This window comes from Camelus dromedarius, chromosome 12, assembly GCF_036321535.1.
Source record: "Camelus dromedarius isolate mCamDro1 chromosome 12, mCamDro1.pat, whole genome shotgun sequence".
NCBI lineage: Eukaryota > Metazoa > Chordata > Mammalia > Artiodactyla > Camelidae > Camelus > Camelus dromedarius.
Window position 1 is genome coordinate 23,499,755 of NC_087447.1, and position 11,391 is coordinate 23,511,145.

An 11,391-nucleotide genomic window follows, 5' to 3' on the forward strand; every position below is an offset into this window, starting at 1 on the left:
ACCCAGCACTTTCTTAGTGCAGCTCTGCTCCTTTTACATTAATTTGCTTTTCTAATAGACAGAGACGCTGCTCATTTAATTACCTCTCTGTCCAATGCAAGAACTCATTAAATAAAATGAACCTTAAAACTTCTGCTCAAATAAAACAATTCTGCCATCTGCAGGCTGAATGAAATAAAGCCATATGAAATACAGGTGATTTAAAAATCATCACCAGGGCACAGAATAACATTAACACTACAGTTCTGAATAAAGGCAGGTAAAGCAATTTTTTTTAATGAGTGCTTATCATATGAGTCTTCTTTGTACAAGTGCTTATCTTGGTGTCGTATTGGTATAAGAATAGGTTGAAAATGTCAATGAACAGAGAATGTATGTATAATAGTTTGTGTGAAAATAGCACTCAGAGGTAATGAACGATGCCCACAAAGAGTGTATACGGCATAATCCAACCTACCTACGCAGCTTGCATCCACACACAGACTAAAAGGACATGCTCCAAAATGGCAGCAGTACTTAGCTCCGGTTGGTGATACTGTTGTAAGTGCCTGCTATTTCTTTGGTTTCATATAATCTACATTTAAGCAATGTCCTACAACAAATATATCCAATTTCACTCCCTCCCCAAAACTCAGAATCTAACACTAAGTTAAAAATGTGCTTTTGTTTTTTGTTACTTTTAGACATAAATCCACAAGAACAGGGAGAACAGAAGGAACAACAGAATATAATTTTGGAAGCAGAAAAGTAAATCAGATAGATAGCAATAACTAACTAAAGAGACTTGAGAAGGCCAAATGCTAAACCAGAAATAAGGAAAGCTGAGATAATAAACGTGGCTTGTACCAGAATTTCCCAAAGGCCCAAGAACTGACAACACTGAGGACCTGTGGAAATGCTGGGGGAGGTGGGGAATTTGGGTGAATGCTATTGAAGTGCTGGGTAACACCCCCCTCATTCAACAGAAGCCTGGAGACATAGAAGAGAGGACCTTTGCAACAGAGGTTTAACCTGCACACCCCAAGGTGACTGAGAGATTAGCTGATGTGACTGACAGTACAGAAACCGTGCTGAGCTATTAGACGGTGTGGGATGAATCAGCAGTAGTTACAGGGAAAACTAAAGAAAAAACTTAAAAGGCAACAGCTTGAGGAAAAGCAAAAAGTAAGAAAGGTAACAACGATTATAATATCGGACGATATATGACAATTCTCACTTGAGCATATCTGTTTGATGTAAACACTGAATATTATTAAGAATTGCCAAATAATGACATTGGGAGAATGAGGGAGGGAAGACAAGGGATGACACTGATCAGAAGTCATCCACAAATGATGTATAAAATCAAACAGGGAGGTGAGCAAATGCCAAAAGAAAGTTAAGAGACAAAACCTGTTGCTTCTAAGGAGGAAGGTGACTAGGGAAGAAGGGAAATGATGGGTCAGAGACCCACTGTATCATTATAAGCCTTTTAGTACTATTAAACTATTTAAACTATATGCATGTACTACTGTTAAAATACTTTAATATTTAATAAAATGATAAATATTTTTAAAAAACGTAATAAGCAGCAGCATACCACTGTGGTTTAGAGGACAGGCGCTGCAGCCAAACTGCCTAGGCTCAGATTACTAACCCACCACCTACAAGTTACCTATCACGGTGCCTCAGTTGTCTCATCTCGTAAGGACTAAATAAGGCTACATGTGCAAAGCCATTACAATGGGGCCCGGCAAAAAGTAAGCCTCAAAAATGTTAGCAGTTTAATATAAAAAGCAGCACAGAAAAGGTTAACAGAGTGGATTCTGAGGGAGTCCAGACAGTTAGCTAGATGTATCACAATATCCTACTTTACAGTTTCCTCCTCCAGTAATGAGAGATGAATTCACAGGCTCCTTTCACCTTCCCAATCTAAACTTGAAGATTTCCTTTCTACTCTTTCCTCTATCTAATCCAGCCTTGGTCTCGCTGCTCAAGCACACTAACTCGTGATCTCTACTTTAACCGTATTGCACATTTGAAAACAAACTCTTGTGAATTTCACTGGCAAATGTTTTGCGTTCTGGGGTGCTGTCATAATACTGGCTACCAAAGCTAAAGGGCAAATTTAGGCATTCAACAAATGTTTACTGAGCTCTTGCTAGCCTAGCCCCAGACCCATTTAAGACCAGAAAACCTTGACCTCCAAGGATTATAGTTTAAATGGAAAGTCAAGACAAATACACAAGTAGCAGATGGCAGGAGATAACGCGCCCTGAGATGCCAAAGAGCTATGAGAGCCGAGACTCTAGCAGATCGAGAAAGGAAAAATAAAAAGAATCTGTGCTAGTACCACTGCCTACTCATTAGAATGACTATTACCTAGAAACCAGAAAACAAGTATTGGCAAGATATGGAGATAAATTAGAGCTCTTGTGCACTGTTGGTGGAAAAGTGAAACAGTGCAGCTGCTGGGGGAAAACAACATGATGGTTCCTCAAAAAATTAAATAGAATTACCATTTACTTGATCAAGCAATCTCACTTCTGGGAATATACCCAAGAGAACTGAAAGCAGGAACCCGAACAGGTATTTGCACACCCATGTTCACAGCAGCATTATTCACAATGGCCAAAAGCTGCAAGCAATCCAAGTGCCCACTAACAAGTGAATGGAACAAAACATGGTGTATACATACAATAAAACCTTAAAAAGGACTGAAATAACTGCAACAACATGGATGAAACCTGAAGACATTATGCCAAGTGAAATAAGCCAGCCATAAAAAGACAAATATTTTATGATTCTGCTTTTATGAAGTACCTAGATTAGGCAAATTCACAGACGAAGAAAGGAGAACAATGGTTGTCAGGGGCTGGGGAGATAACCCTCCAAAAAGAAAATGTTTCTTCCTATAGAAAGTGCCCAAAGAGCCTACATAGACGTGATTCCTATTCAGTTATTCAAATGCAGACATAAAAATCCCATTAAAAATCAGGTCAGTTATAAAGAGCCTGTGCTTACGCCTGTGCAAAGCACTGGCCTAGGGACATAACAGACAGAAACTACATTTGATTTCTCCAAGGATAGAAACTCAACTTGCTCTCTGCCCCTCTTTTAGCATGAGACCCACCATACACATACACACAAGCCAGTACCTGATTGTTTCAGTGCTAAAACTGAGGTCTAAAGGGTAATGACTGATGGGTGTGAGTCAGGTGGATCTGGGGGTATCTCCCATCTGCCCTTCCAGATCTACCCCTCAGCCCTCCCCCGCACTACTGTAACAGGCTACATCAACAGGCTTCCTTGTGCTCTGGCCTCCAGTTGTTCAGCCAACAGGCAGCATGAGCAAGAGTCTGAAAGGAGAGGGAGAAAGAGGTCAAGATACTTATTTCCCAAGCTCCCTCTTTGTGGGGTCACCTGGGCCTGGCTGGATCCTTTAACTGAAGGGCACAACTCCATCAGAGGTCCTACCTACGAGCTCCCTCCTTCCCAGTTCTGTGAAGTGCTCCCTTCCCATGCCTCTGCAAGACTAGAGGTGGTCACAAGCACCTTACTCAAAACAGCTCCCTAGTACAGCACCATCTCTACACCCTCAATTTACAAAAATGGTCACTTACTAAACTCTCCTCAAATTACCCATTTTTTGATTGTCATCTATTCCCTGCCAGGACCCTATAAAAAGACTTAGGAGGGTGGCACTTAAGTAGTAAGAAAAATTTCAAACCACAAGGAAGTTCACTCCATTTGAAGAAACAGTATGAGCAAAAGGAAAATGAAATACAGATGTTTAGGTGAAGGTGAATGCTCTGATTGAGCCTAAATGCACAGGTAAACTTAACCAAAACCCAGATCTGAATCAAGATTTCCAAATTACTACCTTTGTTGTAGTCACCTATGTAAATGCAACCATGAGTCATTTGTTTATAGTTGAAACTCCTATATTAAAACACATCTTTCTTGTTCTCAGATATAATAAATACCCTCACAAAGCAGCACAATTATTTTCTATAGGAAATGACCAACATGTTTATGGTAATAGATTGGAGATTAGTGGTTATTTATAGATAAATTACAGGGAGATCTGCAAGTTCCCTGCAATCACATACAAACTTCTTTATGTATGCACTTTTCTGAAGAAGTGATACAGCTTTTTTAAAATCAGTTTTCCAATAGATTTATGCACCTCTAAAAATCAGTGATAGTACATTCCCAAATAAACTCTCCTGAATTATAAATTTACCAATTTTTATTCTTCCCTAGAAATGTTTCATTAATATAAGAAAGTCCTGATTGCAGAAAAGTGTCGAGTAGATCAGGAGCTACACTACATGTACTGCTTACCAAGTACAAAAAGTCACCATACACTTCATTTTGTTTACAGAATCTGCTGATTCCTTCATACACTTAGTATTCAATGACACACTTGTAAAGAGGCTGGCTGGAATTGTTAAGGTATGTCAGTATAGCTGCAGAATTATTTCCTCTGAATGAAACAAAATAAACATTTCAGAAGAGGTTTCAGCTTGCAATATCGGCCTTCTTGGTATTAAACTATAAAATTAAAATTCTACATGAATCTCAGATTATCTTGTAATCTTGGAACAAGGGAAAAAAGAAATCACCACTTAAAAGTGTGGCGAAAGAAATCGACACACGCATAGCAGTCTGGGGATTTACACATTTTGTTGTAAAGGCAAATGAAGCTCAAGGCAACAATAAGTCATACTTAAAGAGTCTATCATCTTAGAAATTTACAGGGAGGAGCACATTAACATACACTTTAACTCTGAAATGGTCCTACCATCCTTTATACACAGTGTAGAATTTTAGTATCTTAAATTACTTAAAGATACCACAACTGTTGCTGAAACACTATTTCACAATATAGATGTTACTAACACTTTAAAAGAGTCTCACTTCTTTAAAAAAAAAAAAAAAGAGGGCAGGTGTTCACTCAGAACACACATGGTACAAAACTGCAGCATACTGACACTGTTCTGCTGATGTCTGCAGCTGAGCCATCACTTGGCACGGAGGTAGACTGTGGTTAAGGAAGGCAACAGGCTTTGGTATCAGGTAGCCCTGGGTTGAAACTGGATTTCTATCACCAGAGCACAGCATTAGCTGTTGTGAGTACTGAATGAATTCATGTCAAGTGCTGAGAAGGGGGCATGGTACACTGAAAGCGCTCAATAAATGCTACTGATTATTCCCAAACCCACTCTTCCAACTTCTTTCTTGCTGGTAGAGACCCAGTTTTGTTTGCTTGTATCTCTTGTGAATGTGTGCCTGGAGTTAGTGACCCCACTGATCAGTGTCCTAGTCTGTTCAGACTGCTATAACAAAATATCTGAGACTGGTGGCTTATAAACAACATTTATTTCTCACAGTTCTGGAGGCTGGGGAGTCCAAGATCATGATGCTGGCAGACACAGTGTAGTGGCTGATGAGGACCCACTCCCTGGTTCATAGACAGCATCTTTTTGCTGTATCTTATGTGGTGGAAGGGGTGAGGGAGCTGTGCGTGGTCTCTTTTGTAAGGGCACTAAATCCCATTCATGAGGGCTCCCTTCATGACCTAAGTACCTGCCAAAGGCCCCCACCTTCTAATTCCCTCGCAGTGGGCACTGGGTTTCAACATATAAATGGAGCAGGGAGATGGAGGACACAAATATCCAGTCTATAGTACCCAACCCCTTGGTTAGTCAAAGTCAGTCCATTCCAAGATATCCAACAAAAAAGGACTCCTTTTCTCCCCCTGCATATTATCATGTACATAGTTCCAAAATGGTCATTTACTTACTAACTTTGGGCAAACAGCTAAACCTCATGGAGTCTCTATTTCTTCACCAATAAAGCACAACTAACTTTTGCAGGGTTCTTATGATTAGGAGTGACAGAAGTAAAGAATCTAAAATGAAACCCATGAAATGCTCAATACGTGATGCCTCCTTTGAACGGCCCACTTCCATATCCTGAATGAAATGTTTTAAGGCAAGGCAAATATGTACTAAGTACTTCCTGATAATCCAAACCTTATCAGTTTCTCCTGCTGCTGCTTCTACTAAGATCTCGTTTATCCCCTTCCTGTTTTCCCTAGATGATCACACATCTCACCTACTGAGTAGCCTAGATCTGCTTTGCTTAAGCAGTCACCTATTTTCTCTAGTCAATACTTACCCCATAACAGTTAAAATGAAGGACTTCACTACTCTCCTACTTTAATCAGACTGTCCAAATAGCAGACATCAGATTCCCAAATCACACTCCCTTTTTAAAGAAAATGTCCTAACTGCAGTCTTTGATGGGATCAATCCTGTGCACTCTATAGCACAGCTGACCTACAACTGGGTCAACAGCTTCTCTGCCCAAGGAATCTGGAATTAAATCACAGAAATGATGGTGTGCACTTGAACTGAACTAAAAGAGCATGGAGCATAAGGGCCTGAATCAACATGAAGGCAAAGCAAGCTGACATTACAGAGAAAGAAAAGCTATGAGGAAGCAGACTGGCAAGTCTGTGGAGAAAAACAAACTAAATCAGAGAAAAAAACAATGGGAGCCTAGAAGGGTATGGAATCAACACGGATCCCCCATGGCCCCAGCCGCAACTTCATAAATCTGGTGTCGTATCCTTCTAAGAAATCCTATTTTACTTCAGCTAATCTATGAGTTTCTGTGACCACAGTCAAAGAACTCAAAGAACAGTAACAGTCTCATCAGTATTAGTGTAGAAGGACTGAATTAGAGCCAGGCCTAAAACAGTATTTGTTTTGGCAAAAAATACTTGTTTAAAAATACTGGGGAGACCCAAAGGGGAAGCTCTCACGCCCTTGATGACAGCAGAGCCCAGCAGGAAGACTGACTCCTCTTCTTTCCTGGTAAGGACTCAGTCAATGAAAAGCTATGGATTCTGTTTGCTATAGCACTCCCCACCTCCGCTGCCCCTCTCCTTCCTGCGCTGGGTGGGATTTGCACCTGGCTCCCCATGGTTGCAGACCCCAAATTACAATTCTCTGCTGATCCCAAATATACCCATCTTTGCTCGAGAAATGTCTGGCAGTCTACTTGTTTTAGGTCAACACACCACACCATCAACTCTTATCAAAGAAGTTGCCTCCCTGTTATAGAACCGCTGTCAAAAACTCAGATGCCTATAGGGAAAAGGCAGGTCAAAGAAGTGGCCCAGCAGCATCTGGAAGTTTTTTCTTCAGATCCAGACATGCTATATTTTCATAGTAAATCTAAAAGAAGCTTCTTCATATGTATACACACACACACACACACACACACACACACACACACACACACATACCAACTGCTCTCTCCCATTTTTCCTAAATACCTCTTGTTGTCTGCTGTCCATAGAGATAAGAGTACAAGAAAAGAATGACAACTAGAGGTGATGACAAATACCACAGGACTAAGGGGTAAAAGAGAGAGGAGAGTAGGAAACTAGAAAGTGGCAATTTCCTACCTAAAGAGAACAATCATTATTCATCTGTCACCACACACGCCCTAATTTTAAATTTTCAAGAAAAGCCAAAAATCTAGACTTTTACCTAAAGTTGCTAGTTTTTGAATATTGTCAATAAATTTAATTTTCTTCTAAAATCACGTAGGTTGGTTCACTGGCTGCCAACTTGCAATCCTACTGTAGACGTCGGTCTTTGTCCTTTTGTAACTTCCTAGACTTTTAGCTTCCCTAGATATGTGTATTTAACATCTGCATATGCAAGGCCTGTGCTTGTATTTTGGACAAAGCACTACAAAGTTTGAACCTTTATTTTTCTACTCACATGTCATTTTAAATTCAACATGTTATTCCCCAGAGACAACTTAAAAGCAGTATTATTAAAATCTTATTAATTATTAATTAATTCAAACCATGTCATTTTCTCTGAAAGGACAGCAGTGGAAACTCTTCAAAGTTAATTGCATAGGGTAGGTTGAAAACCTGTTCACACATCCTTTGCCACTTAGGTAAATATCACATCTGGCCTCTGGGCCTTTATATATGCTACTCTTTCAGCCTGGAAGGGCTGCCACCTCCAAGATGCTTTCCTAAGTTCTCCTTCATCATCCTGAACTTGCCTCTTCAGAGCTTACTGCACATACTCCTGAAATCATGCCTTTGTTGTTTACCTCCCTTACCTTAAGGATAAAGCCTATACAGAATTTAGGATTGCATCTCCAGAAGCTAAACATGACTAAATGGGCCATGTGCCAGAATACAGAGACTCTGTTCCTTCAGGAGGCTGGCTACTTTCCAGCAGGCACCAGCAATCTCACATCATCCTTTCCACTCAGTAGTAGCACAACAGTGAATAACGGTCTCTGCCCTCTCAATAAACGTACCAGTTGAAAGAATGAAACTAGTTAAGGTTTTGTTAAACATAGGTTAAAAATATGTATACACATATACGTATGTGTTTACGTGTGTGTGTGTGTCTGTGTGTCTGTATCCTTTTCAGTTCATTAATGTTATAGCTGTGTGGCTTTAGAAGTCCCACTTAATTTCTCTGAGCCTTAGTATTTTTGTCCAATACAAATGCAGATAATGTCAATTTTACTAGGTTTTTGTGAGGAGAAAATAAGGAATTCTCCAAGAACTAAGGACATGGCATATGCTGTAGTTCATAAAACTGCTGCCAACAAGCACCTTTTAAGGAAACCAAAACTCCAAGTGACTTCCCAACTGACAGATTTTTAGATCCTGGATAGATACATAAAAGAGGAAATAATTCAATAATTGCACCTAGTTTACATAGTCTATAGGTTACCAAATAGTTGCTTAGTTTTATGAAACTACAGTTTCTACCAAGCTCAGAGAAAAACAAACAAGTCATGTAATCCACACTCTGTAAAGCAAATAGTTCAAGAACTGCCACAGGAATTCATCACGGCAAAACAAAAACCTGTATGTGAAAAGTTAGGACACAAATTTTGGCTCAGTATTTGAAAAAAAATCTCAATATTTTAAAAAAAAAACCTCCCTCACCACCCCCAAAATGCACCACACCCTAACCCCAAAACCTATTAACTATGTTATGTTACAATGGCAAGGAAGAATTAAGGTTGAAAAAGGAATTAAGACTGCTAAACAGCTGACCTTGAAATGGGGAAAGACTCCTGGATCATCCAGGTGGGCTCAATATAACCACTGGGGTCCTGTACATACACCAAAGAAGGAGGCACTAGGAAACTAATACAGCTTCCTTGGAATGTTCCTTACACATGATGTTCAAGCAGAGTTAGACAAGTTGTTCATGGTGTGTTGGGGGAGGGGTGGGTAGGTAAAATGTGAGGATGCATCAGATAATGACTGCCTGAGAGAGTTTCCAAAGGCAGAGGTCCTTAAATCTGGTCTAAGAAAAAACCTTGAAACTGCATGCACATTTTGTGTGTAACCACACTTGTCCCTTCCTCTGCAGAGAGGGTCTAAAATGTTCAAAGATTCTCAAAAGGAACTGTTTCACAAACAAGCTTAACAACACTCTTTGTAAATTATTTTGAAAACTGAGATTTTACCATTCCATCATTTTCTATGAGAGTGACTCGCAGTGTAGCCCATTCAAGCACCAACATAAAACATCAAAACCCACCAAAGGTTGGTTGTAAAAATGCAGATTGCTGAGCTCTACCCCAGACAGAATCTCTGCGAGTTGTAGGAAAGTTCAATATTTAAAAAACTCAGAGAAGGGAGGACAGGGAACTCTAAACACAGTTTAAAGAAACCACCGCTCCGAGAGGTATTTTATGAAACATTAAGCTAAAGAAACTGAAATAAACTGTTCTCATCACTGGATCTTAAAATCTCAGCGCACTCATCTTACCATGTAACTTCGAGTAACTTTTTTTTTTCTTCTGAGCCTTGGATAGCTTAGAATGTGTAGGCCACGCCTATTGCATCTAATTTTTTTTAATTACAATTCATCCTGTGGAGTGACAATAATTGGCAGGTGATACATCACACTCAAACATCCACCCATCCCCATCCGCATGTAAAGAAAAAGAATGCCGGGTATATTACATTACATACTATTAAATATTGGAAGAATTGTGTTAATTGTGTCTACATCATTATTTAATGACAACTGCTTGTAATAAACTTTGTGAACAAAGAAGAATTTCAATGACTACCCAGTTCTACAAGGGTTAAGTCATAACCCACTGCAGTTGCACAGCTACAGTGCAGCTTTCAGGATGAAAAACAGAATGAAGCACTCTGTGCTTTGGATAAACAGGCCCTTAAGATAGTAGAAAGCATATCTCAGGAAGAATTTTCAATGACCGTGAATTCTTACATTTTCCCATATATAGAAAAGTACCAAAACCACCAACTTGAAATATCTGCTCTTTGTGATATAGCAGTAATCTTTTACCAAGATGTATGCTTGACGGCACGAATTTCCTAGCCAAAAATTTTAAATATAACCTGGCTTCTCCCCTACATCTGCAGAGCAAGCAGTTCCTCAGAGCTGAGCGGCTGTCTCCAGGGCTATAATCCTCAGAAAGACCCTGAATAAAACTTAAATTCACAACTATTATGTCGTAGATTTTTAAATCGACACTTTCTTCGTAAGACTCCCCTCCTAAATTTTCACTCTTTCAAGTTCATGTTGTGCTTAAAACATTCTTCTGGACCTATATCTGTGAGGCCTGGACTTTAACAAATTGGGTCCTTTACCAGTCGTCCCGTAGGGAAACCCCAGTGGCCGGGAAGATATCCTAATAAAGACGGGTCAGGAGAATGAATAAAAAATGGCTAACGGTGACATCTGAATCTGAGCAAACTTGGGCAGCTTGACAACCATAAGGAAACCTAAGAAGAGGCCTTAAAAAGGACTCCGCGCCTCACAACCCAAATTCCAAGGCAAGGTCACAGAGAAGCCATACCAACCAGGCGGCCAGGGACGGAGTCAAATTCTCCTAGCTTCGCGGCAAGCACTAGGCCAAATCAGCAGATCCCTCCCTGAGAAAAGGCCAAGGGAACAGGGGGCCCCAAGACGTCCACACCCAGATGCAGGCCCTCAATCAAAAAGCCCCTGCCCCAGGCCCATTGCTCAGATACACAGAGAAGCTAAGCAAGCCCCAACCACTCACCCCGCAGCCACTGCGTGTTGTGAAACCATCTCCAACTAGCTCCGCGGCCCAAAGGCCACCCAGAAGCCCCCTTAACCAGCCCTGGGCTTCGGCGGCCGCCGAAGTCCAGGAGGCAACGCAGCAGCCGCGGGTCACAGCGCAGCCTCCAGGAGGCCGCCATCTTCCCGGCCTTCTCTCGGGCTGCCCTCAGCATAGCCTGATCGCCCAGTCATCAGGGCCCTCCCAGGCCCCGCCCCACACCCAGTTGGACACGCCCCCTGGGCGCCTACGGCCTCTGTCTCTGAGTCAAAGAGCCCGTCT

At 40.9% G+C, this 11,391-nt stretch overlaps 1 protein-coding gene across 1 annotated transcript in view; it reads right to left on the bottom strand.

Annotated features, from left to right (window-relative positions):
- Positions 1-11,284, bottom strand: part of PDHX (pyruvate dehydrogenase complex component X) — a 66,022-nt gene extending 54,738 nt beyond the window's left edge. The window contains exon 1 of the mRNA XM_011000580.3: positions 11,092-11,284. Within this exon, the coding sequence (XP_010998882.2) occupies positions 11,092-11,284 (193 nt within the window). The remainder of the gene's footprint in view (positions 1-11,091) is intronic.
- Positions 11,285-11,391: the final 107 nt, after the last annotated feature.